The 25,515-nt window shown below is 43.5% G+C and overlaps 3 protein-coding genes across 8 annotated transcripts in view; 1 reads left to right on the top strand and 2 right to left on the bottom strand.

Annotated features, from left to right (window-relative positions):
- Nucleotides 1-7,275, top strand: part of ROCK2 (Rho associated coiled-coil containing protein kinase 2) — a 74,623-nt gene extending 67,348 nt beyond the window's left edge. For 4 of the 6 annotated variants that reach the window (XM_053458757.1, XM_053458754.1, XM_053458756.1 and 1 more), the window contains 4 exons: nucleotides 200-458; nucleotides 678-891; nucleotides 3,683-3,768; nucleotides 5,529-7,275. In XM_053458757.1, coding sequence (XP_053314732.1) covers nucleotides 200-458; nucleotides 678-891; nucleotides 3,683-3,764 — 555 coding nt within the window. In that variant the 3' untranslated portion in view covers nucleotides 3,765-3,768; nucleotides 5,529-7,275. Of the gene's footprint in view, nucleotides 1-199; nucleotides 459-677; nucleotides 892-3,682; nucleotides 3,778-5,528 lie in introns of all 6 variants that reach the window. The other 2 variants (XM_053458753.1, XM_053458755.1) reach the window with 2 other exon arrangements.
- Nucleotides 7,276-9,247: 1,972 nt separating this feature from the next.
- Nucleotides 9,248-15,016, bottom strand: SLC66A3 (solute carrier family 66 member 3). Its single transcript, XM_053459130.1, has 7 exons — nucleotides 14,788-15,016; nucleotides 13,422-13,504; nucleotides 13,267-13,336; nucleotides 12,211-12,268; nucleotides 10,242-10,362; nucleotides 10,032-10,073; nucleotides 9,248-9,856 (listed from the first exon to the last, which is right to left on the bottom strand). Exons 1-7 carry the CDS (start codon nucleotides 14,934-14,936, stop codon nucleotides 9,762-9,764), a joined length of 618 nt encoding a protein of 205 aa, XP_053315105.1. The 5' UTR covers nucleotides 14,937-15,016; the 3' UTR covers nucleotides 9,248-9,761.
- A 2,340-nt stretch (nucleotides 15,017-17,356) lies between these two features.
- On the bottom strand, nucleotides 17,357-18,797 carry C3H2orf50 (chromosome 3 C2orf50 homolog). The gene is made up of 4 exons (XM_053459720.1): nucleotides 18,730-18,797; nucleotides 18,379-18,647; nucleotides 18,149-18,188; nucleotides 17,357-17,581 (listed from the first exon to the last, which is right to left on the bottom strand). Exons 2-4 carry the CDS (start codon nucleotides 18,606-18,608, stop codon nucleotides 17,390-17,392), a joined length of 462 nt encoding a protein of 153 aa, XP_053315695.1. The 5' UTR covers nucleotides 18,609-18,647; nucleotides 18,730-18,797; the 3' UTR covers nucleotides 17,357-17,389.
- Nucleotides 18,798-25,515: the final 6,718 nt, after the last annotated feature.

The following is a 25,515-nucleotide window of genomic DNA, read 5'->3' as shown; positions in this document are numbered from 1 at the left end:
ATCGAGGGTGAAGAAAAGTTTGATAGTTTTGTTTTCCTTTTTGAATGTTAATTTATTATTAATATATCTGGACCCTTTTACCATTAACTGTATTACAGAATAGTGTTCTCCCTTAGAAACAAAATGCTTTGCTACCGTGCAGGTTCGTTGGGAATTTGCCTGTTTGGAGGCACAAGTTAATATTTTTCCGTTCTTCTAGATTTTATACGCCAATGAAGGAGAAAGCAAAAAAGAGCAAGAATTCCCACTTGATCCGTTGGAGAAGTCGAATTACATTTGTCACAAAGGGCACGAGTTTATTCCCACTCTCTACCATTTCCCTACCAGCTGCGAGGCATGTATGAAGCCCCTGTGGCACATGTTCAAACCCCCTCCTGCGCTCGAGTGCCGGCGCTGCCATATCAAATGCCACAAAGACCACATGGATAAGAAAGAAGAGATAATAGCACCTTGCAAAGGTATGTCATTTACTCGTGTTTTATAGCCCAAGATGAACAGGCAAATGTAAGTGTAAGTGATTGCAGGTCCGATGGAAACCCGGTTATATGAACTGTTTCCGCGTGGGCTGACTGATGTATAAAACCAGTATAGACTATATATGGACTGTTACACGTTAATAATTGATGCACTTCATATATGTGCAGATTCATTCATTTTTAAATATTTTTTTCCCCCAGTAAACTATGATATTTCTACGGCAAAGAACCTTCTCTTACTAGCAAACTCAACAGAGGAGCAGCAGAAGTGGGTGAGTCGGCTGGTGAAAAAAATTCCCAAGAAGCCTCCGACCCCTGATCCTTTTGCTAAATCCTCTCCGAGAACTTCCATGAAGGTACAGCAGAACCAGTCCATGAGACGACCCAGCCGACAGCTTCCTCCAAACAAACCCAGGTATGGCTTCATCCACCGAGACGTCCCCCCCGTGTGTTATAACACGATGCTGCCCTGTCTTACTACATCACGCCGCCTGTGCTGGAATTTATTACAGATGGGCAGTGGGCGATCTCCATTAAGATATTGTTACAAGCTCTCCGAAAGTCCAGATTACATATTCTGCGTCAGGAAAACAGATTTTCTGAGATAAAAACAAAAGCATCTTAAGTAACTCCATTCCAACCAAGAGATTCTACGTTTACAATCTATGTGTTTAGTTGTTTCTATTAGTGTTTGTGTGCAAGTAGAGATAGACACGTGTACCCACTCTCGTATACACTGCTGATGATGCCCTGCAATTTTGTTCTTTTTTTTCTATTCTTATTTTAAAATCCCGATACTCACAATTAATTATTGGAAAGTGAATGATTTACTCAGATGAAATAAGTTGTCCTAGCAGAGTCAATTACCTTACCATTGGTGTCCCCAAGTGTAAATCATATTAAAATAAAGACCCTTAATAACTATACAAGTGCATATATTAGGAAATTTGTATGAAATAATATTTGAGTGTAAGTAGCTCAAGCACTGGCAAGAAAAGATAGGGAAATTTAAGAGCCGCTACGTAGAGGGCAGCAATCGCCTGGAAGGAGCTACATAGTTGGGAATCGAGCTATTGGGCATCAGCAAAGTATATAAAGAGAAAGAAGGCAGTATTTAAAACGGTATCATTTGGCAGCACCCAGGAGAATACAGAGAATCTGTGAAAGTGCCCCAGCCGAGGTGTGGAGAAAGAGCTGCGTGTGGTGCCGCTGCCCATGCCTCCAAGCACACCGTCCCGACGGTGGCAGCGTCACGCTGGGGGTACTTCTCATCAGCAAGGGCGGGCCAACTTGGTAAAACTCTAGCGAAGAATAGATGTAGCAGACTTGGAGGAAATTCACCTTTCAGCAGGACTGTGAAAATGTTAATGTCCCAAAACGACCCAGTCGAAGATTTAATGTCAATCCTGCCGGTTCATTAGTGACCCACGAAAAAGCTGATACTGCACCAAAAAGAGTTTTAATGCCTAGGGGTTCAATCAACAGTTTATTTTCCTATTTTATATAGATTATATTCCTATTAGAGATATAGATATATAACCAACGTTACACTAAATAGTTCCAATATTTTTAAATATAATACGACGCAGAACAAAATTTCAGTGTGCGTTTTGTACTTCAGTGATAGAATCACTATGATGGAAATACATTTCCAAGACACTGAAAACACATGTATGTGCGTTGGAGTGCTGGCTGGGAGCATGGTTAACCCTTAGTGTTCTCATAATGCCTAATGAAGCTCCCCGTCTGCAAAGAGAGTGCTTGCACCGTCCTCCGACGTCTCCCTGATCTTGTTCATAACACTTGGTTCTTATCGTAGATCATAAGAGGTCGAGGTAATCCGCTCCGCTCGCTGCACGGAATACATGCTTGTGCGTAATGTACAGGAATCCGTTAGTATCCCCGTACCTGTGCTGCTTTGCAACAGGTTAATAGCTTCCATTACCCCGCTGTTAGGTGAGAGGGTAATCCAACGGCTCCGTACTCATTGTGTCCTCTCTTCATACTAATTTTTGTCCTTAGCGCCAGTCCTGCTCTTCGGATCATACTCCATTGATAGTTTTCCCTAACAATTTCCGTTTGCAACAGTAAGTAAGAGTTGCTTTTTCTAGTGCCCTGTAGTCTGTTGCTTATGAGATAACCCGGCACGCTTCGCTCCGTGGATACTTACACCTCTGTAACTGGGCCGCCTGTTCTCTGTCCCAGTTCGTTCTCTTGGACCCGTAATCCATTAATGTGGATTTACCGTAAAGGTCCCCGCGGGAAATATCATTGGTGAACGCTCATCCCACCCTTCGGCCATATTTGTAGTTTTTATCCCCGTGTCCTCAGGAGGCAATATGTTGTCTCATTCATACTTTGTGCCAGGAACACTTAATTGACGAGACAAGAAAGCCACTAAAAAGTTATTGCTGTATAAACTGAAAGAACACAAAGTCAGATCTGCTGAGGATCAGTACCTTTTAGAGACCCGTCTTTGGCACGGCTATACAACATGCTAACCAAACCGCTTTTACATACACGGATGAAACACGGACTTCCTGAAACGGTACGGTATACATTGAATACTTGGCCAGGTGGTCTTAATTACCTCCGCAGCCGCCGGAATCCGCCGGGGCATTTCAGTCGTTATGGTGATTGGACGACTTGGCACACTGTGTCTCGTTAGCATTCCGTCTTCTTGTAAAACGAGTTCCTTGAGAAAATATGCTGTAATTCCTCCTCGCTCAGTCAAATTGATGCCGTGTCAATCCATCATCTGTCCAATGGTTTGTGGTTTATAGATGGCGGGGAAGTTGGTGGCCCGTTATTTTTGCTACCCGCGGCTCGTGGGCCAGACACTGGAAGTGCTACAAGAAAGAAGCGCAGCCGTCAACCTTATCTCCAGCTCCTCGTGTTTTATCGGCAAAGCTTACAGTCTCACTCCTGTTTGGCCCCGTCACCATGGTAACGAGCAGGCGGTGACATCGGCCATTGTTGGTGAAAGAGTCTTCTGTAAAATCTTACCCTATAAAAGCACCGTAGATAAGAACTGCGTGGCTGAGTGGCTGATGATCCCTCAGAGCTGGGAACATTACGTTAGGATCGCTGTGTCGGTTGTGTCGAGTAACGTCCCCCCTTTCCTCCGTGTCGCCTGTATCGATGCCCTGAGACACCGGGGCGCCTAACCCTGTCCTCTAATTCCTGAACCGCAAACTCCTTTACAGATTACTTGATCTGGCATTTAACGATTGGGATTGGTCTCTGGATGATGTAGAGGATGACGACGAGGATGTGTTTGATTTCTGAAGACGTAAGCTGGGTAACACACGCTCGGAGTGCACTCTCATTGAGTGTGGCCTGCCTGCGTTTTGTATGGTGTGTTACTAAAGTGAAGACTCTTTAGTCGGCCGTGATCCTGCGCATGACTTTGCCTGATTTCTACAATGAATACTGTAAACTCCAAACCAGCAGCTACCCGCAGCCAGCTAATAGCTTATGCAGTGATTGATGCAGTTTAGTGTCCCATATAGACGCCCCCCCGCAGCATATTAATGTAAAGATGTAGCCCCTGCCATGCTCTCGGATCTTGCACCTCCTGTGGCTGGCAGGAAAGCATTCTCATTGAAATCACCCCGAGCGCATTCTGCGTGTGCGCAGGGGTCTCATCAGGGACTCGTGCTAGCCAGTGCTGTAGCTGGCTGGTGGTGAGTATGCTGCGCATGCCCTTCGGCTATAGCAGGGAGTCAAAGGCATATTTCAATATTTTGTCACTCCAACTCAGCTTTACCTTATGAAAAGCCAGCAGGGCTCTCCTGTGAGAGAGGCCGTGGCAGCCCTGCATAATGCATAGTTCAATTGAGAGGATTTCTTAAAAGTTCCCTTTTCTCCTGCAACACGGGTCTGTAAAGATCATCATTAGCATGAGTTGTGACTTGGTGTGTGTTGTGTGTGTTGCTTTGGGTTTGTAGTGTTGTGCATTACAATGTGGGCCGCATCCAGTCCGCTCCTTGATACGTCGGCCATTATTGTTATCTGGAATGCCAGAGGGAACCTATAAACTATTGGGGGGAAAACGCTTAGAAAAATTCACGTTAAATGCTAGTTTTGTTACCCATTTTCCGAGACGGAGCATTCTGGGTATTCCTCTAAATCATTCTCCTGTGTTCTGCACGTGGTAGAAAATGTTACCAAGCGTTACCCCGCTGTTACATGCGCAGCCAACCGGGATACATCTTTCAGAGCTACAATACTATATTATTACAGAACAGGTTAAAGATTTTGACACGTTTATTTTTAAATGATTGTTTTCCGACCTAGAAGCTTTGCCAAAGCATAAAGCACATTAAATATCAATGAATAAGAAGTAAGTGTGTGCGTATCGCGCTGCGTCCCTCGTGTCCGCTTTCCTCTGGCCTGTAGACTTCTTTATTCCAGGTGTTTTCATTCTTCACAGGTAAGTTTTGTCGTTTGCCGCATGCTTGTGGTTTTTCCGTTGTGTCTAATGCAGCCGCTGAATGATAATGTGACAAAAGCACCCCAGTGTGTGTGTGAAATAGCACAATAATACACAACACCGGCAGTTTGTGTAGTATTTGTGCCATCTATTGGGTACTGGTGTAAGAAATTCTGACCCCCTCACAGGGTTATTCTTTAAAGGAACGTGATGAATAAAGCACAGATACAAGCGTACAGATTGAAATTGAATCGGGTCACTGCTACAGGTTATGAAACATAAAATATACACAAAACATGATAAAAAATACAAAACCAAAGGGATATTTAACCCCTTAAGGATAATGGGAACCCATTGAAAACAATGCAATTTGAGCCCGTCATTAAGGGATTAAGCATTATGGCCTTGCGTTGTAAAACCAGATATCTCACCTTACAGACCCCCACATTTTGTGCATTTAATGTAATATCACATTTTAAAGGCAGCATTGTTGCCTGGGGGGTAACGCTAGATATTGCTGCTGTAGGCGATTACCGAAAGCTTTGACGATGTGAAAACGGTGGATGCCCCTTTATTCTGTCTCTGACTTTTTGTCTTTGTTTTTATTTCTTTTTCAGCTAACTGCCTTCCGTGAATGCAGGCTCACTTCAAGACGGTTTTCTTCCAGTTTAAGTAAATAAGACTGAGCATCCCGAAATCAGACAAAAAAAAACAAAACTATATATATATATTTTTTCCTAAGAGACTGTGCTATATATATCAGAGGTTTACACAATTGTTGCTGCAATATATAAATATATAGAAATAATGTTATCTGACCAGTGGCTTTGGATCCTGCGGATGGTCAGCATTCACACTGGGATACTTAGAATCATAACAAGGATTTTCCCTTTTTCGGCTTCCGAGCTCTTCATTCTCCTTCCAGCACGCCGCGGAGCGTAAGCAACGTATGTACGGAAGGTGCTTCCAGCGCCGAAGGAGACCCAGCGGTTTTAGTTGGAGACGCCATCTTTTTCTTGGGTAGCGATGAGGCGTAACTCCAGCCCTACAAACGCCTCTCCTCTGGTCGAAAATTCTACACTACGTTGGAACGGATGGATTACTCGGTGCAAAGATCACAACCGACGGATCCGTAGCGTGTCGGTGCTCTGTACAGATCCGTCGCCCACCGATATTTCAACAGCGGCCAAGCAAAGAGCACCCGACGGAGCGGCCATTCTACCGTGTATATAGTTCTGTTGTACTACACCGCGAGGGGCTTGGTGAGAACGGCATACTTTATTTTTGTACTCGTTGACTGAGATACCGTTACCCGCCGCGGTTGTAACTATGCACATGTACGAAGCCATAGAGTCCGATCATTATTGGTCCTTTTGTACGGGGACACAAAAAAAATAAATTGCATGCAAGTGCTGAGCATCTTGTCTAAGATTTAATAGACCCTGAGAAACCTTTTCTTCTTATTATTGAAAACCGTTATCTTCCATGAACTCTCCGGCTGCCTTAAAGACGTCAAACTTTTAATTTTTTTGACCATTCCAACGCTTGTTTCCAGCCGGGAGGAGGCAGCGCGTTATTTGCAGACGTACCAGATCACTGTCTTCTTCTGAATGTAGTCAAGTCATCTTAGAGACGCTGAAAGTGTTTGAAAACATGTAAACAGAATGGATCGGAGCCAACGTCTCTTTCGGTTCTTACACCTTAATCCCAAAAAGACCTCCTTGCGATTCACTTTGTTCTTTAATTCTCTTCATTAAGTGCTACGACCCGTTTTGGCCTTCTTTAGCATTCTAGGTATGTTTTTATTTCTTACAACAAAGGCGCATCTGTGATTTATATATATTTTTTTAAGTGTTCCTTGCACACGCACATACAAGGGCTTTCACAAGCTTCATTCATACTGTATATCAGGAAGGAGTTAACCGAATGCGGCCCTCCGGCCACTTATGGACTACAACTCCCATGATCCCCCTCAAGGCCCCGCCGAGACGAGAGCTTGGCTAGCGGAGGACCACGGGAGTTGCAGCTCGTTTTTGTCGGCGGAGCCGCAAATTGCCAACCCCTGCTGTAGATGTATTTTAATATTTGGGAACGTTTTCTCTGGGTATTCAGAGACATTTCAAACACGGCATTTTGGAAAATGTGTAGTTGGGATGAAATGGAAAAAAAAAAGTAAGGCCCCCTGAGAGGCACTTGCTTTGAACTATTTTTACATGGTCTTATAAAAAAATATAAATATATATAATTTATGTGGGCTCCTTCATTCTGTACTCATAAATATCCCTGAAACTGCATGTTTTATACAGAAAACAGTATGATAAGATGTTAACCATATTGACAATAAACTATAACATGTAGCCTTCAGTTCCTGTGTCTTGATTTAATGAAGTCATCCGGTTATTCTCTGGTTACTTGATCTGTCGATATGTAATATTTCCAACTATCCCCGTGAGTTATTGCATGGCTAATTGACCACATTTGTCTTTTTTGTCCTGATTTCAACTTTTACTTAGCACTGGTAGAATTCCCCTCTGTCTGGGAGCTTGGATTCAGTCTCCAGACAATGCATGGAATTATTTTCACTTCACTGAAAGGGTGGTAGATAAGTGGAATGGTCAACCAGCAGGTGTTGTAGAGGTTAATAGAGTGAGGGAATTTTAGAACGCATGGGTTAGGTGTAACGGCTCCCACCTTGCTTTGGATTCCAAAACACAAGCCCCTCTTTGACTTTAGGCTGTAGTCACCGTTCCTCCCACCGGTCATTAGCGGATATAAAACCAGGATATGCCTCCATGCCAACCATAAATGAAACGCAGGGCGACCAGAGGCGTATGCAAAAAAAAGTTATTTTTCGCCACTTACAGGCCTTGTCCTGGTGGAAAGAAACGATGTCTTATATGTTTCAAGCCCTTAACTGCTTAATCTTATGCTGACGTGTAAGGCTGTGCTGAATGTATGACAAGAGCAAGGACTGAATTAGGATTAGGAGTTTTTATAGCAGGAGTAATTAGCTGAATGTTTATCTGCCATAAAATTCCATGTTTTGACATTCTGTATTAACGAGAAGTAACGTGTTGCCCTGCAGCATGTGGATGGACGTGTAAGTATTGGGACGGTGACTCCATAAATCAGGGGCGCCCAACCTGCGGCCCTCCAGCTGCTGCAGGACTACATCTCCCATCCTCCTCTGCTAGCCCTTAGCATTATGGGAGATGTAGTCCTGCAGCAGCTGGAAGGCTGCAGGTTGGACGCCCCTGGCATATATCATTCTGGACAACTGATAGTATTGACTGTAAACCCAAAGTGTATATACTGATAGATTAAACCTAGATATTCCAGTACTTGAACATAAATGAATGCATAATAGACAACAGCGGTGGTAGGAGGAATGGTAAAAGCTAGAAAATCACCAACATATTTATAAATCCTAAATAAGGGGTCGCAGTTTTTTTACTTTAAAGGAGGAATTGATGACAGTTAAAAATCTTGTGAATTCTCCATCATGTCAGAATAATGCATTCGGGTTCCGAAGAGCAGAAGGCGAGGGCTGAATCACCCGGCGCTCCCCCGGGGACCATGAAGCCCCATCCCGTAAGTAAAGCTCGTGGTGAAGTCCCAGAACGACCAGAGATGTATTCTACAGATTGAATAAACTTTATTGTTCCTAGTGACCTTCCTTCATCTAACGATGACACTCGCGCTGGGTATAAGATATCGTTCATCAGGAACACGTGGCTTTCCTTACACCTGCCAGCGACTATATGCAGTTATTTAACCCAGAGTAATATTTTACATAATAAATATAACAAGGCAATTTTCCTTCTCGATGTATAAGCTATTTACTACACGTAAAGCTAAATGCATGCAAGTAAAAGGCGTTGTAAATGGTTTATAGTATTTAGGTTGATTGGGAAGCTGCTCCTGTAATCGCTATGATCTGGATAGAGGGGGAGAAGTAACTATCCTTGGTAATTGTTACAATCTATTAACCCCTCGATGAGAATCAATATGCCAGGCACGTCGCATGAAAATCGACATGCCTGGAACATCATGACTTAAGATCGATTTCTTCTCCCAAGCGGTGCTGTTGAAATATGGGGACTTAAGTGCCATAGTGAGAGGCCTTGCCTCTAGCAAGATGGCGGCACATTAAAATTTTAAGAAGTTTCCAATGCAGGTACCACATGTACTGTCTTGAAAAGAAAAATAATATATAACTTGTGTGGGTTCAGTAAATGAGAGAAGAAAACTACAGCTAAACACAAGCAGCACAGAAATGTTAACAGCCATTGTCACGAAGAGTACAAAAAATAAAAAGAGCTCTGTCCTTAAATGGTTAAAAATGTATGGTTTATTTATGGTGTATGTTCATTAAATGCAAAACAGCCCATTACCATTCTCCACATTTCATTTTATTGGTATTAATTTTTTTACATACAATACATTCCACAGAATAAAAAAAATCTTGTTTTCTGCTGTTTTTGTGTAATAAATGGTGCGACGTGTATGGTTAAGCCTACCCATAAACCTTAATAAAAATCATTACAAAAATAAGATCCTCTCTTTAGCCTTTAGTTTAACAGGACACGCGCAAGGTAGCAAAATCCACCGCAGTCTGGGACAGGGATCGGGCTAATAAGCGTTATATAAAATATAGTAATTATATAAAAATAAAATACACCCGTAACCTCGCTCTAACCCAAACCAGAAGAGCTCCGCAAGCCGCAGTGTGCATGTAACGCTACGTACAGACAAGAAATGCAAGCGTTGCTCCATCACGCGCTGCTACACCGAAAGATGACGGGAGCGGAATGCTTCCGAGGTGCCGTACCCGCGGCGTAATAATGGGATTATTCGACTTTGGTGCTCTTCTTCTTCTTGTATTTCATTATTACCAGGGTGACCCACGCGTTCAGAAATAACACCACGACAAACCGGAGCAGAACTGCAGAGGAAAATGCATTTAATACGGAATCTCCTTCATTCCCAATACATCGGAATAAAGCAGGACAGTAATGGTCGGTTGGGACCTTAAAGATAATTGAAAAGGTTTATCGCCGCGCGTTAAGCAGGGGCAGAGCGGAATGTGTGAATATGAATCAGTTTAATGTATCACGTACCAGCCTTGTCTCCTGTGGTCATCAAAGTGGTAAATATTCTAGCTGCGAAGACAAACAGTTACGGCATTAGGGATGTACCCACTGACAGCCAAAACGATTAATAATAAATACTGTGAGAACGTAAGGTATTTAAGAAGCGGAAATAATGCGGAATGGCTACACATTGAGAAAAAGCTTTGTTAAAATGTAGCTTTAGACCACGTTTCTTACTTGCGCTGGTGTATGTGGCAAAAGCCCACGTCAGGGCACTGGCCTGGCCCGAATCCTTAGTCTTCCACAGGTACTGGAGCTGAAGGACTTTGCTTGAAGCGCTGATCACCGTACATAGATTCTGGGAAGGAACATGAATAATATATAATCCCCTAAAGAACAAGTTAAGCAGGTAGCATTCAAATAAATAGAATTTTATTAAATACACATTATTAATGCGACGGGCACCAATCCCCTAGTCTAGGGCGATGCCAGCCCCCCAGGGCGGTGGATTGCTCCAACCTTTAATAAATAGGGGTGCGCTCATTGGACCTCCCATGGAACTCTGTTTAAAGTTCATACTTGCTTTCACCTTAATGATACTGTTTGAACAAGTTTGTTACTAACGACCTCTTAAGTGCTGGAGAGGTGCGAGACAAATGTATGTATAAATGAATGAATGAATAAATGTATGTATGTATGTATGTATGAGGCCGCATTGTGCTCTATTTTATATTTAAATTATGTCATTCCATTTTTTGCTGAGATTGTAGCACCTGACACTTGCTGGATTCATAACCTTCACTAATGTGTAACAGTTGCGATGTCCACACAATTCACAATAACGCACGGCTTCCATGCACACAATCAGATGTGTTCACCGAACACCTGGTTTCGATGACTTGTGGTAAGATGAGCAGTCACCGCAACTGTTTAGTGAATTAACCCCATCATCTATAAACAATGCAGCTTTTCTTCTCCCCCGAGCTTTGTAGAGCGGTGACTTTGAAGAGGCCTGGCCGTTGCACATTCCGGCATATCTGAAGCCAGATAGTGGTTTGTGGGAATAGGGAGTTCGGGCGACGGAAAGCCTTCTTATTCTCTCCCACACCGTATTAGAACCGGTTTAGCCAGCGAAGCAGACGTGGGAACTTTGAAAGTAGATTTTGGAAACCTCTTACCCTAGAAATTCCACTTGAGGGCGGATTATTTGAGTGACGGCCGAGGCCAGAGGCAGAAATTTAAACCAAGCAGGCGCCAGTAAATGACTGCAGAGATAGCCAAGTTACAGAGATTTTTAGTGACCAAAAAAAGGGTAAAAATCCCAAATTTAAAGACATAAACCGCTTGGGTGTCGTATGAAAGCCAGAATGAGCAATGCACACCAAGTAGGGATGGGCAAAATGTTGACAAGTATCCTTCTCTTGGTGGGACAGTCCCTCCTTTGCGGGAGTTCAGGGCGGCTGCTGGGTGTTTATGTATGAACGTTTCACCATATTCTTACATTTCACAACAATGTGTATAAAAACAGCAGAAAGCACAACGTTTAACTAAAATACACTATTCTTCTGTCAACAGGTCACATAAAAAGCTTTGGAAAAAGCTTCTAGCCTTACCCCCCCAAACATAAACGTTTAAATGGTGGGGATGACGAGGTCAGAGCAATTCTTCTATCTCAAAAGACATACTCTCTCTCGATACAAACCCTGAAGCACCATCAATGGAGGTCTACGCAACAGGGTCTGCTACATAAGCAACACCATTCCTACTCCCAGACTCATCGAAGCGCTTTGTCTCATTCAAATTTTTTTGCTGGAAGAAAAGGTGTGTTTTTTTGTTTTTTTTTAAACGTAGATCTTCCAAGGATTATTGCCTTAACTGTGCGCAGTTAACGCTTGATGTCCTCGAGATGATTCCATAAAGACCACAACCTCGCTAGCCCAGAGCCGTGCAGAACCAACACGCAAGGAAAGCTCTCTGAGTTACGCCCGTGCAATAAATGCCTCCAACGGCCTGCTACAAATTTACAGCCCAAGTTGGCCAAAGGAGATTAGGAAGCAAAAATGAGATCCAGGATCAATCTCTAACCTGCCCTTCAGTTTATAAATCCCAATAATACTATTAGACTCCTAAAACCGCATGCGGGGCGCAGCGTAGATACTCAGTACAACTATATAACGGCTAAAGTCCTCATTCACACGGAGCTCACCAGCGCCACGTCAATCATCCATTTCCGCAGGACCAGCAGGTTCCATAACGCCACAAACCTTATCTGAGGTTAAGGTGATAACATCAACGGCACGCCCCTGAAAAGCATATTTAATAACGTGCGGAATTGTTAGTATGGAGCTGGTATCCTTACCGTCACACTGTATTAAATGCGGAAGGATACAAAGATAACGTCTGCGAGTTACTCTGGGTTTAATACACGGCAGTACTCTACGGAACCCCGTAACTAATCTACCGCTCAGCACCGGCAGCTTTTAGGATGTACGTTTCATGGTTACTCAGGTTGAAAAAAAAGACAAAGGGGTTTATTCACTTAAGGGAGAGTTTGCAGGAGTTGTGGGTTGGGCTCACTTCTTGACTTCAAAAGCAATAAGGTTTTTCCTGGATCAAACGTACGATACTAATTATTACTAAATAATAAGAGAGATCAGACCCGGCCAGCAATAAAACCCAACCGTAAGAGCGAACTTTCTGCCAGCACTTAGCGAGCCCTTCTTCGGTTCTCTGGCTGGGATTCAGTAACGTGGGAATACGAAGCGGCCGTTTGGCTAAAGCTGCCGTCTGCATTGCACCGGCTGAATATACTCCACCGAAGGGGCTCTTTCTCTATTATCGCTCTCACATTCAACGCAACTTCTGAAGAGGGGTCTATGGAGACCAGAAAGCGAAGTGAATCGATTCCTTGTTCCCTTGAAAGGTTTTACAAACTTCTCTAACTTCCCAGCAGTATCCATTTCCAGGAACTGAATCTCCCCCCGGCGGGAAGAGCAGCAATCTACAAAACTTACAGAGAGCAACGGCTGACGACACAGGAACCACCGATCATCGTAGGGCCAGGAGTAAAAGGAACGTAGCCAATATATACAGCATACTGTATATGGTTTGTATGTATACTATAGAAATACAATAGAAGTAGAATCCTCAGCCATCGCCAGTTCCCTAATATTTATTTTTATAACAGGTTTTTTCTAAGTTGAGCAAATAAAAAGTATCAACTTCTACTACAGTCTCTCTCTTGCCATAACAGAAAGGATACATGCCCACGTAGGTCACCGCGCTCTTCAGGCTTCCACTGAAGTGAAAAATAAACAGTAAAAGAACAGCATCTGAAACACAAAATAACGATAAAAACCCAAGAAAACCCCAAAAGAAACCGTATTCATCAGAAACCCGCCAGCAGTCCTTACACACCTTGCGCGATGAGCATAGGATACTCCAGGTAGGTTTCCATGGGGTAGTCGTAGTAAATCTGATATCGCAGAAACACGAGGAATCTAGCGGAATAAAAACGTCAGATTAAAGCCAGCGAGCCCCCTCCTTCATCTTCTAAGCAAACGTTTTAACGCGGGGACTATCTAATAATCTGTGGTGCGGACCCCATATAATGACGGGACACAATAAGCCCCGGGAAGGCACACGCCTGCGGAACAATACCGGCTTGTAGGGAGCCGTGAGTCTAACAGCCGACCCTCAACCCATTCTTATTGCCAACCACGTATTCTCCCTCCCAGAGCCCAACGCAATCTGATGCTGCTCTATAAATAGAAAGAAATTACTATTAATATGAATATAATAATAATAATAATCTATTCATAGGAATAGAATAATATAAATAACAATACTAATAATAATAATAACTAATATACTCATATGAATAAAATAATATAAATAACAATACTAATAATAATAACTAATATATTCATATGAATAAAATAATATAAATAACAATACTACTAATAATCTATTCATATCAATAAAAGATTATTTATAACAACTAAATATATTCATATGGAAAATATAAATAATACCACTACTACTAATAATAATTGATTCATATGAATAAAATATAAATAATAATAGATAATATATTTATATGAATAAGATAAACAATACTAATAATAACAATGTAAATAATATTTGCATCAATAATACAATCGGACCAAGTCTAAAAGTGGATGATCAGCTCTATATAAAATAAAATAATGCGGAAGAGCGCGCAGGTAGAAGAGAAGAGTTTGTGGCCCCAGTGATTCCGTGCTGGCTTTAATGATGATAATAATACTAATAATAATAATAATAATTAACGGTTATTTGCCCTGATATTAGGGCTCTGTTAAGTAAGTTGCAACATTTGGGCTGCAAGTTTTTGTGATGAAACACTGGATTATTCACAAAGCACAAAATGTGAACTGCAACTCCCATGACATCCAGCCACCGTAATGCCTGCCGCAGGTGCAGGGGTTCTGTAACAATACGGACGGCTTGGTAAATAGGACGCAGGCTGTTGATGAAATCAACCCCCCCCACCCCCCGGGTACAGATCATTGGGGGGGTACAGATCATGGGGGGGTACAGATCATGGGGGGGTACAGATCATGGGGGGGGTACAGATCATGGGGGGGGTACAGATCATGGGGGGGGTGCAGATCATGGGGGGGGTGCAGATCATGGGGGGGGTGCAGATCATGGGGGGGGTGCAGATCATGGGGGGGGTGCAGATCATGGGGGGGGTACAGATTCAGTGCCCTCTTTAACCCTTTCACATGCCCACTCTCACCCGCTGAGCTCCAGCAGCACACTGTTCAGGCTGAGCCCCTCCGCGGACTTGGCCGCCATGACAGACAGGATCTGCGGGAATTTCAGCACCATGCTCACCAGCAGGGTGCTCCAGTTGGCAAAGACCAGCAGCTGCATCTGGGTGTCCATCCCTGCAGCAACTACTCTGCTCCTACAGCCCTTTGCGAAGTCAGTGCACGGAGAGCGCACTCCCCCATTTCCTCTTCCTGCTGCCGGCGGGCTCCTCCCCCTTGCCGGGGGGGGGGGGCAGCAAGCACGGCTACTGCTGACTGCAACCACCATCATGCTCAGCCAGGTGACATGTCTGTGGAGCGCAGAAAAGCGCTGTTTACACCGCCGCCTGTGATTGGTTGGAGTTGCAGCTCACGGAACAAAACTTTATTTGCTCGGTACATTGTCGTGAATGTCGAGTTATTGGGTTATTATTTACATACCTTGACTGGGCATGGTGGGAGTTGTAGTCCATAGAACATTTTGTTATGTCCTGTCTACCCGTTGTACAGCGCCACGGAATATGATGGCGCTATATAAATCAATAAATAATAATATATAAATAACATACACTGAGCATGATGGGAGTTGTATTCCCTAGAGTACATGGCTATATTTCTCATATATAAGTATGTACATACACTCAGCATGCTGGGAGGTTGTTTCTATAAGTCATGTTAATTGTTAATATATTCTGTATTGGCCACAAGCGGATGTGTTTACCGACAATGTCCCTCACCCAGGTCACCACCACCCGACTCTCTGGGTTTTATCTAGAAAGTCCTGCTTTTTTACACCAGTGTCTACAGACCGGGACCAAGCAGTTAAACCGTCAATCATTGTCACCAGGGCCAGAGAGTGACATCATACCCCAGTGTAGAGCCAGAAAATGACATCATACCAGGCAGGTTTGGTACCAGGCAGGAGGGCACAAGAGATCTGTCTGCAGCGACGTCATGGAGGGTATTGGTTTAGGGCAACAAAGAGGCTTCTTGAGTGGGGGGCTCTTTGGTCTGGGACCAGCCCTGTTTAGCAGCTATGTTTGCACCCAATCCGGGGTGGGCTCACCTCACCCCCTGCCCTGTATGGTGATCTAGTCATGAGCACGGCTACCCGGAGCCTACCCTTGCGGGACGCCACCAGGACTGCCTGCTGGCGTCGGGGCGTTCCCGCTGACTCTGGGGTAAATGGGCAGGGAGTGGGGCGTGTCAGGACCCCGCGACCCGGAGGATCCGGGCCAAACCAGGAGAATTCCCAGCACTGGCCAATAGGTGGAGGGGGATTCTACATCCCACGGCAGCCACGCTAACAAGGTATCCAAAGGCTCTGGGGTACCAGCCTTTCCCAATAAGTAATAATGGTTGTAGTAGTATTATTTATTGTTTTATATAGCGCCATCAGATTCCATAGCGCGGCACAAAGGGTAGACAGGACATAACAATTAGTATATAACATAACAAGATGGCATACGGAAACAACAGGTGAGGAGGGCTCCGCTCAACCCAGCGTACAATCTACAGGTTTATTATTATAAATAACTACTTTGTGGAAAGTGCTACAACTCCCAGAATGCTCAGCCCTCAGACATGTCTGCTGCTGATGTAAGTATCCCGGAGCTTGTATTCCCAGAAACTTTACTGCTGCCATTTACAAAAAGGGCCCCCTCGTGGTTGAGTTTGCTAACTGCAATCTAACAAGTTCATCTGTGTGAGTGCTGTTTTCTCGTCTATTTAAATTTAAACAGCAAGATAGTTGTTGGGGAGACACACAGACTAGAGTATATATATATATATATACCACTCCTTGGTGCTCTTTTACTTAAAAAATAATTAGCTTTGTATTCTCAGTGTGTGGTTGTGATATTGTAGTTGCTGATATAAAGTGGGGTTTACCAGTTACTGCACCATCAGTCAGACTCTACAATTTTCAACCAAATATCTAATTATATAAAAAAATACAGCATGATCAGGGGGGTTGCTTATAAAAAAGTTTTATTTAAATGAGTGTATCTAAAAATGTAACGATGTACTGGTTGCCAAGAATGTAAATGTTTTAACATCACTCATATAATGAAACAGACCAGCAAAGGATTATTAGAATTAGATGCTCATCAACCATGAGGTTTAATGAGCTTTCAGATAATGTGGGATTGCAGTGGCTTCTAAAGGCTGACCTATGGCTTTCCAGCCAACCGATGGGTTTATGGTCCTTGTGCATGCGCAGATCAGCGTAATTAGCAATCAATTTATTTAGTGTCCCAGAGAAGCTCTAGGCAGCTGGAGTTGGGACCCAAATTGGGATAGTCCCAGGACAGTTGGCATGCATGGAATTAAGATCGTCACTTTCCTTTTCACTCCCATCTTCTATAATCTGCCCCATGTTCTGCCCCTATTCAGTTATTAATGAAAAGCCAGATATGAAATGTTTCATTCTGGCAAACGGACCACTATCTGCCACTAATCATTACATCTGTTCTGAGAATAAGCCTTGTAAGCCTCACAACTCATCTTAATCAGTTACAGGGTCCTTCTGCCTCGGACCAGCTCCATGTTTGTGTAACATTTTTTTTATTATAGTACAAAGATGACGTATTAACACGGCAGAAGTTCCTTTCCAAGTTTCCTCTTTTGATTTCCGCCCATGAGCAAATACTCCATGCAGACCAGTCTCTTCCCCAGCTCAGTGTTGATCCTGCTGCCGATATTCTGATTTGTAGTATTGGGTATTTTTTCTGAAAAAACGGGGACCTCTTCTGGGAGAATTTCCTGCTGTTTTTTATTGCCCTGCGATTTAAGAACAGACAGTCGTCAATATCATTTGCATTCTAAAGTCTAAATATGCCCCATGACCCTCGTGTGATACGCTGTCTCAGGGTGGGACAAAATAAAAAGACGGACCAATAGATGGATCATAAAAACATAATGGAGCCGATTCTTTATGGCAGTGCTGATTAGATGGGCCAATGGGTTCTCTACTGTCATCACCATGTTTATGTAGCGCCATCATATTCCGCAGCGCTGTACAATGGGTAAACAGGACATAACAAATAAGACTTACAGGGACAAAAGGTGAGAATCGCTTAAAATCTAGAAGAAGCTCACTAGCGATTATCTCTGGGAACTTTGAAAGTAGAGTCTGCTTTCTCGGAGTTCCAGGAACCCCAAAATGTCTTCTTCTGGATGAGCCGGAGTTACTTTAAATGTATCATTTCACAGGCATTTTACAGACACCTGCTCCTCATAATTTGCCCCCCACTTCTTGGATTATGTTTATAAACGTGTGTCCAAGCTCGGATGAATCGTGATATTCACGTATAATAACTTATGGTATTAAATTGTGGATTTTCTTACCAGTGGGTCATATTCTTTGAGGAAACTCCAGTTCTCCTCCCTATAAAACAATCAAACGGTTACTCACGTCTAAGCAAAAAGAGATCCATCATCTGGTTACTATAACTCACATAATGCTCATCCAGGTATTGAATAAAGAACATGTGATCAGGGGTTGTATAAACAGAAGCACCAGGGGGTTTTATTACTCAGTTTCACATCCACTTTTCGTGACGTTCTGAAGGACTCACCAGCGCTTTCCTGCTCTTTTCTCCGCTTCCACAAACTCTCTCCAGGTGTCGTCCTTCCTCACCACATCTCCCCAGGCTTGTTTCTCCTTGTTCCTGGCACCGGGTGGTGGGTTTTGTCGCACCCCCGACTTATTTAAAGACGAGGCAGAGTCCAGCTGTGCTGTACCTCTGTCTGGCAATCTGTACCCAGCGGAAGTGGTCCTCCTGATGGAGACGTGTCCGCTTTCCATGTCCAAGCTCCAACGGGGCTGTCCTCTTGTCTCCTGGTTCTGTTTAATAAATGAAGACAATTTAGGGATTTAATGAGTTACCCGGATGACATCATCTTCTCGTTCATCTCCGGTAACACACTTTCTAAAGCGATCTTGGCTTCAGAACAAAGTCCTTGCACAGGTAGCGACGTTTAGTGTTTGTTTTCACTCGTTGTTGAGGCTGAAGTAATGTGTACGATGGCCAGGAGACGCATGCATTTCTTCCGTCTGTTTACTGTCTCCATTGGAAACCAGACGATCGTCCCCTGATCTCATGAATATTCACTGAACAGAGACTGAACAAAGCGTGTCATTCCGCCAGGGGGACTGTCTCCACGGGACACAAAGAAGCAGATAATAATTCAGTGTCCAAAGCAGAAGAGTTCGTATTCATCAAATCCCAGGAAGGCTATATCTAGATATCTGATTGGTCACTTAGTTGTATTTGCTTGAATTCGAAAGGGTTTCACTAACAGGACAATAACAAAGGGAGGGTGGAAGATACGTTGAACAGCCTCCCATCAGAAGTGGTTGAGGCTAATACATTAAGGGAATTTAAACACGCATGGGATCGGCATAAAGCTGTCCTGAATCTAAGACAAGACCAAGGACTGATTAAGGTCTGAGTCTTTACATCAGGAACAAATGTGCAGACTGGACGGGCTGAATGGTTCTCATCGGCCATGAAATTCTATATGTCTATGTTTCTAGAACCACATAATTATTTGGCAGCAGAAACTAGCCGTTTGGCCCATCTAACCTGTCAGTTTCAGACCCGAAACTTTTTTTAGTCCCTAGTCTTAAATCCAGCATGGCCCTGTATCAACCACTACCACTTCTGCTGGAGGGCTATTCTGCTTATCCACCCCCCTCTCCAGGAAAAAACACTTTTAGGTTTTGTCACTAAAGTGGAAGTTGGCAGGAGAGAGTTGCAGTTCCAACTCGCTGAATTGTTATGCATAATGAGGGGCACATGCAGGGGCGGGCTGGGCCGGGGGGCAGGGGGGCAATTGCCCCCCAGGCCGCCCTAAATCCGGGCCGGTGGGCCGGACGGACGACGGCAGACGAGCATTCAATGCGGCTGCGGCCGCAAAGTTAAAAACTAAGCGGCCGCGAGCAGGATTGAATGCAGCCGTCATGCGTACCTGGCGCGGGGGAGGGGCGGTCCGCCCCGGCTGCCGCTCATCTGAGGGGTGCCACCATGCCGGCACGCCTTCAGAAACGATGCGCGCAGCAACTGTGGCTGTGCGCCGGGACTTGATGTCAAATCCCGGTGCACAACACTGAAGCCACGCCCATCGTCTTTCGCGCTCAGTGCACAGGACAGGAAGAAGAAGAAGAAGAAGAGGAGGAAAAGTGAGAGTGAAAGAAGAAAAGGTAGGAGAGAGTGGATTAGTAAGTGTGTGAGAGTGATGGGTGTTATGCTGAATATATATAATTGCAAACAGCAATCACACTCCTATCATGCTAAGTCAGCCAGCACATGCTAGAACCTGGGCATGATAGGATTGTGATTGTTGTTATATATATGTGTATATATATATATATATATATATATATATGTTAATATTGTTGTTGATTTTTTTGTCTAATTTTGGTGTTACTTTTAATAAAGTATTTTAAAGTTTTTTTTTGTTTTTTTTTTTCAGTTTTGGCCAAGTGAATGCTGAATTTTTAGTTTCAGTCCAGAATTTTCATTTCGGTGCATCCCAACTATAAACTATGCCAGTCACTAAAGTGGTAAGCCTACACCACATCAATGTTTGGCTTAGTATATAGTGATAGGGGTTGTCAGTGTCTGGCTCAATGTATAGGCACACATTGACGGTGGTACCGCGTAATCCCTAAGCATATAATGTAACAATTTTGCTGTACCCCTGTCAATGTTTGCCTAACCATAGAAACTATGCAGTTTTAAAGTGTGTGTGTGTGTGTGTGGGGGGGGTGCCACATACAGGATCTGCCACAGGTGCCAAATACTCTAGGTACGCCCCTGCATCATGCGGCTGTCAGACCCAACGGTCATGCCTCAGCTCCTCTTCCCACGTCTTAAAAGTGGTGTGATGAAGAGCTGAGGCATGCGGTGCGTGCACACCGGCCACTTTAATTTCATTAGGCGCTGGTGGAGTGACTGCCGCACGACGGCCACTTTCAATGTCGCTCGCAGCCGTTTTGATGGTGCAATGGGCCAGTTGACTAGACTCGCCCCCCAGGCCTTAGGCTGCCAGCCCTCCCCTGGGCACATGTAATGTATAGATCAATCAGTAAATCCCACAGATTTATCTATACATTATACAGGGCCATCCAAGCTCTCTTCGCAGCAGAAGCTCCCTGGGGCTGAGTTCTTCCTAATCTATAGTAAAAGCCACAAACTTTGCTGCAAACTCCCAGTTTAGTAAATAAACCCCCTCACATTGCATTTAACCTCCAGCCTGATATTGTCGGACTCGCTAATACATTCGATATTATAAGGGGGACAATTCCCAATTTTCAGAGTTTTTTGTGGATCCGTCAAAGCCCGGAACGTTTTGCACCCTTGCGGGACCCGTAATCCCAGTGGCCAAGCAAAGCCCAGCTCTCCTCCTGTTCTAAGTAGCTGAGGAATTCCACGATGTCCATCTGAACAGCTGCCGGGCCTTCATGGGAGTGTAATGTCCTGGCTGGATGAGCATCTTGGGAGTTGTAGTCAGCTGCACTGCCCTACCCCATCTTTCAGACTCAAAGCTCTGTTCATTTTCCATATGTCTTTATTTTTAAAGAACATTATTGTTTTTTTCTGACTCATTACATATGAATAGATCACGAAGAAAACAAAAACCTTCTTTGGCCGTTTGAAATATTACGAGGTATAACTTTTCTGGTATGCGAGAAGCAAGAGTTGTATGTTGACAGGCACCTACCCCCCACAGGGCAATTACTAGGGCTTTTGTTGACCTTTCATACGCAGACAAGATGTACAAACAAAGCTTCACAGGCCCCTGTTTGATTAAGTTCCACTCAACGTGTTTGTGACTTCCCTCAGTCACAACTCTGAACGGACCAGCCAAAGAGTTCTGTGCTTGGGAGACGGCAAAGGGGGAAGCTTCATCTGATGGCGTGATATAAAATAATAAATAATAATTATAATACATTATAAGTCTTTATCACCCCCAGACCAGCACACAAGGGCATCTCTTTGTATTGATTGTTGGTGAAAAAAACACCCCTACCAGGGTTAATTGGTTTGGCATACTTAAGATAAACATGTTCAGGGCCAGCTTTATCCTGGTCTCCTTAACAGCCACCACAGCCTGGAGATCTGTATAGCCGCCGGCCCAGCACTCCCTGCATCACCTGGTTTATGGGGCACCAGGGTATGACATCATATACCTGTGATATCAGCACACAACATTCAGACTGAGAAAGAATGTGTGCTGGGGCACAGACCTTCACCTTGCACTCGGGCGGTCGGGGGATGTTGCCCCTGCCTCCATTAACTATACAGTGTTGAGCATGCCCCTACTCGGCCATCAGGGCACTGGAGGGGTATTCTCTGCCCCCTCGCTGGCTTTTCCTTGTGCCTTTAGTGTAGAAGCCTATGAGGAGTCATGCTGGGGCATTAAAGGGATGGCAGACACGAAGTTCCCCAACACGTATCAGATGCAGGCGACTTACAGATACATCTTCCTCCTTTGGTCCAGCTTCCATTTTAAATGCAAGTCATCAGCACCTCTGGGGTTAATAAACATACCAGTTGCCCTTTTTTTCAACTCAACAGAACTCAACTGCCAAGTAGCCGAGCGGAGTCGAGCTGGCGGCTCAGAGGTGCAGTCAGTGAATATGCGTGGTTGACATTTTGGTCCAAGACGTACAAGTTTGACTTGAAGAATTTATAGGAACTGAAGCGTTACTATGGGGTCCAGATGCCTAGCTAGAAAAATAACGTATAAAATAATTAGCGTTTGGCTTTCTTGACACCAGGTGGCACCGTTTAGCTAAATAACATTTTCAGTAAACCCCATTTACTAAAGTGACTGATAGAGCGCACATTTATAACGAGCTTTAGAGGTTTATCATTAGTAGTATCCACTGAACAAAATAAGGAGGACAGGAGGAATCTAGGTCACTACACAATATGCTTATTTTTATTGATATTTCTGCCCGGAAAGTGTAGAATTTGGATCAAGCACACACATCTTATTCCACAAGGTACAAGGTCTTTGAACCCACTTTTTTTATGGTAAAAGAGGGTAAAAAAACCCATCTAAAAAAACCCTTATTTTGCGCTAAATCACATGGGATCTAAATTTGTATCACTTGCCAAGCAACATGGAGAAGGGTGAGCTGCCAGCGTCGGGACTGAAGACCTAATTAAAATTGAGATAATGTAATTGCTCAAGGACTTGAGGGCCCAAGTTACAGCAGACATGCAAGAAATATCCACAGGCCTTAGATGGTCCTACCAGTAATATGGAAAGTATTAGGTTCTTATAATAAGCAAGCGCATCGTTATGCTCAGCTCTCTGAGAAACGATATCAGTGAATTCAGCCTTCTCAGCTCACGAGTCACAGGCAAAATCTTCTGGCATGTTTTTAATTATTGGTGAGCTGGTGCCCCTAAACAGCTTGTCTGTGCCACCTTTGCACCCAAACAGCTTGCCTGCGCCATCTGTTTCCCCAAACATCTGTGCAATTTGTTCTCCCAAAAATGTCAGTGCCATCTTTGCCCCAATGCAGCTTGTCAGTGTCCCCTGTACTACTTCTGCCCCTAAAAAGCCTACTTGTGCCACCTCTGTCCCCTTAACAGCCTGCCTGTGCCACCTCTGCTCCTTAAACAGCTTGCCTGTGCCACCTCTCCTGGTTTAAATCTCCTGGTTTCCTAGTAGGTCAGTCCGGCCTTGGTATGCATTAGTGAATTAATTATTGTACTGAGTTAAATTCGTACCAGTTAATGTACAGTCATTATACATATCCATTTTGTATGATAAAGTAATAGCGATCAATAAATGGTGATTGGACCTAGATGGCACGTTGGAAGGATTAGGCATCTTTTAGGGCAATTACATATTGTCTTGAAATATTTTCATTTGCATTTTAGTGCTGTGGTCATCTTGGTCCCTATCAATAGTCGGAGACAATATATGAGCTGTTATTCACATTTAATGTACTGCAAAATATGTGTACATTTTCATCTGTTATACTAATATTTACCTAATTGTACTTTCTCTTGATTCAAAAGGAGAATCCGTCCTCAGCCTAATTAGTAAAACACATGTTACACAAGCTGTGCAGTCACAGAACGATTCCTTGGAACATTAAGTAGGTTTAACATGCAACTAAACTTTCATCCCTGGGAATAGAATGGTAATGGTACGTTACTTAACCGGTTCCCTGGTGGAAAGGAATAAAAAATGCATGCTCCTCGCCGGCACAACACCACTAATAGGTTTGCATGAGAAACGGACATATAATTTGACACGTATTAAATCTTACAGTTTAAAATACAATTCTGGGAGAATTCATTTGAATCTCTTAAACACTAGAAATGTGCTATGATGTGTCTCTGTACTAAGGCTAAAGCACAAAATTGCGACCATCAGTGAGGACATTACCCTGAGGAATTCATCAGATGAATATTATTATCACACATTTAATTAAAGCTGTATCTTTTCAGTTCATTTCGTACCAACCTGGGGATTTGAAAGTACTTTTCCAGATCTCTAAACGATTGGAAGGAATTATAAGGTTGGAATGGTTGTGAAGGGAACTAAGAGGAGTTGTTATGGGCTAACTGTGCTCCAAGACCTAGAGGATCGCAAAATTAGTTTAAAAGTGAAAGCATGGGTTGGGTAATAGATGGCAGCCTGACTGGAATCTCCTGGGGTGCAGCTGAAAGAATAGAAATCCATCATAAATGGGAAGGATCCTTGCAAGTTGACAGGGATGCTCTCATCCCCTCTTCACACGGCAGTCAGAGGAATGAACTAAGGTGGATTTGATGGGTGGAAGGGGAGGCTAGCGGGAATCTTCCCCGGGATCCCAATAATAAACCTCTAGTACTCCAGCTGCTATCGCACATCTCCCAACCACATATCGTACGTAAAAGTTTCAGTAGACTAGCCACTCATCATTTTATAAAAGAAATATGATCTCTGCCTCCAATCGGTCCATGGAGCAGGCAGCCTGATACGGTTGCTTGACAGCCTTGCATTCTTTTTATAAAGTGATAGCACGCTACCAGCTCATCTATTGTGATATATGCTGGATGGCATGTGGGGAAAAACTCCCGGCTAACATGCAGCCGCCAGATGCAGCCCCCACCTACTGCATGGCTTTATATTAATTGTAATTAAAAGGACAGTCTATTGTCTTATGCAACAAAAATGCTTATAAAGTACTTTGTAAGTATGTAAATATGCATTCATTAAACTAGTTAAAAAAGAGATCATTTACCTATAGGAGGAGTACAACCCCTCAATCCATGGTCCTGCTTTTCCACGGAGGCCAGAGATCTGTGAAGGCATAACATGGACATAAACCCTTCGTTATGTGATGTCATCATAAAGCTCCTTTTAATCCCAAATATTTTGTGCATTTTATCTGTTTAATACACTCACGTGTTTGTGATGAATCCCGTTTCTGTTCTAGGACTCCTAAATATCCTTGAGCAAACCCAGTAAGTATGTTCCATGTAAATACATATTCTATACATCTCATACATGACTTGCAGGTCAGAGGTTATCCAAACACGACAAAAGATTGGGTTAATCCTTATTGTCGTATGTTTTATGAAGTGCTGACTTCCCTTTGATCATAAAGATACATTGTTTAGATTTTCAACTTTCCCATTTTGAAGGCTTTTATTTGTTGCATATGGTAATGTACAAATGAACACCTAAAAGGATTT

Source organism: Spea bombifrons, chromosome 3 (assembly GCF_027358695.1).
Source record: "Spea bombifrons isolate aSpeBom1 chromosome 3, aSpeBom1.2.pri, whole genome shotgun sequence".
Classification (NCBI taxonomy): Eukaryota; Metazoa; Chordata; class Amphibia; order Anura; family Pelobatidae; genus Spea; species Spea bombifrons.
Note: the sequence above shows the minus strand (reverse complement) of the source record. Positions and strands in the feature narration are given on the sequence as shown.

Bases quoted from the DNA above. Each gene is read 5' to 3' on its own strand.
- C3H2orf50 (XM_053459720.1), bottom strand. From the start codon at position 18,608: ATGGAAAGCGGACACGTCTCCATCAGGAGGACCACTTCCGCTGGGTAC. The intron at 18,189-18,378 runs GTGAGTCCTTCA...ATTGTTTTATAG, and splicing joins AAAAGAGCAGGAAAGCGCTG to GGAGGAGAACTGGAGTTTCC. The intron at 17,582-18,148 runs GTAAGAAAATCC...CTTAAATCGCAG, and splicing joins TCAAAGAATATGACCCACTG to GGCAATAAAAAACAGCAGGA.
- SLC66A3 (XM_053459130.1), bottom strand. From the start codon at position 14,936: ATGGACACCCAGATGCAGCTGCTGGTCTTTGCCAACTGGAGCACCCTG. The intron at 13,337-13,421 runs GTGTGTAAGGAC...TTTGTGTTTCAG, and splicing joins TCCTATGCTCATCGCGCAAG to ATGCTGTTCTTTTACTGTTT. The intron at 10,363-12,210 runs GTGAGCTCCGTG...GTTCCTTCCCAG, and splicing joins GGATGATTGACGTGGCGCTG to AATCTATGTACGGTGATCAG.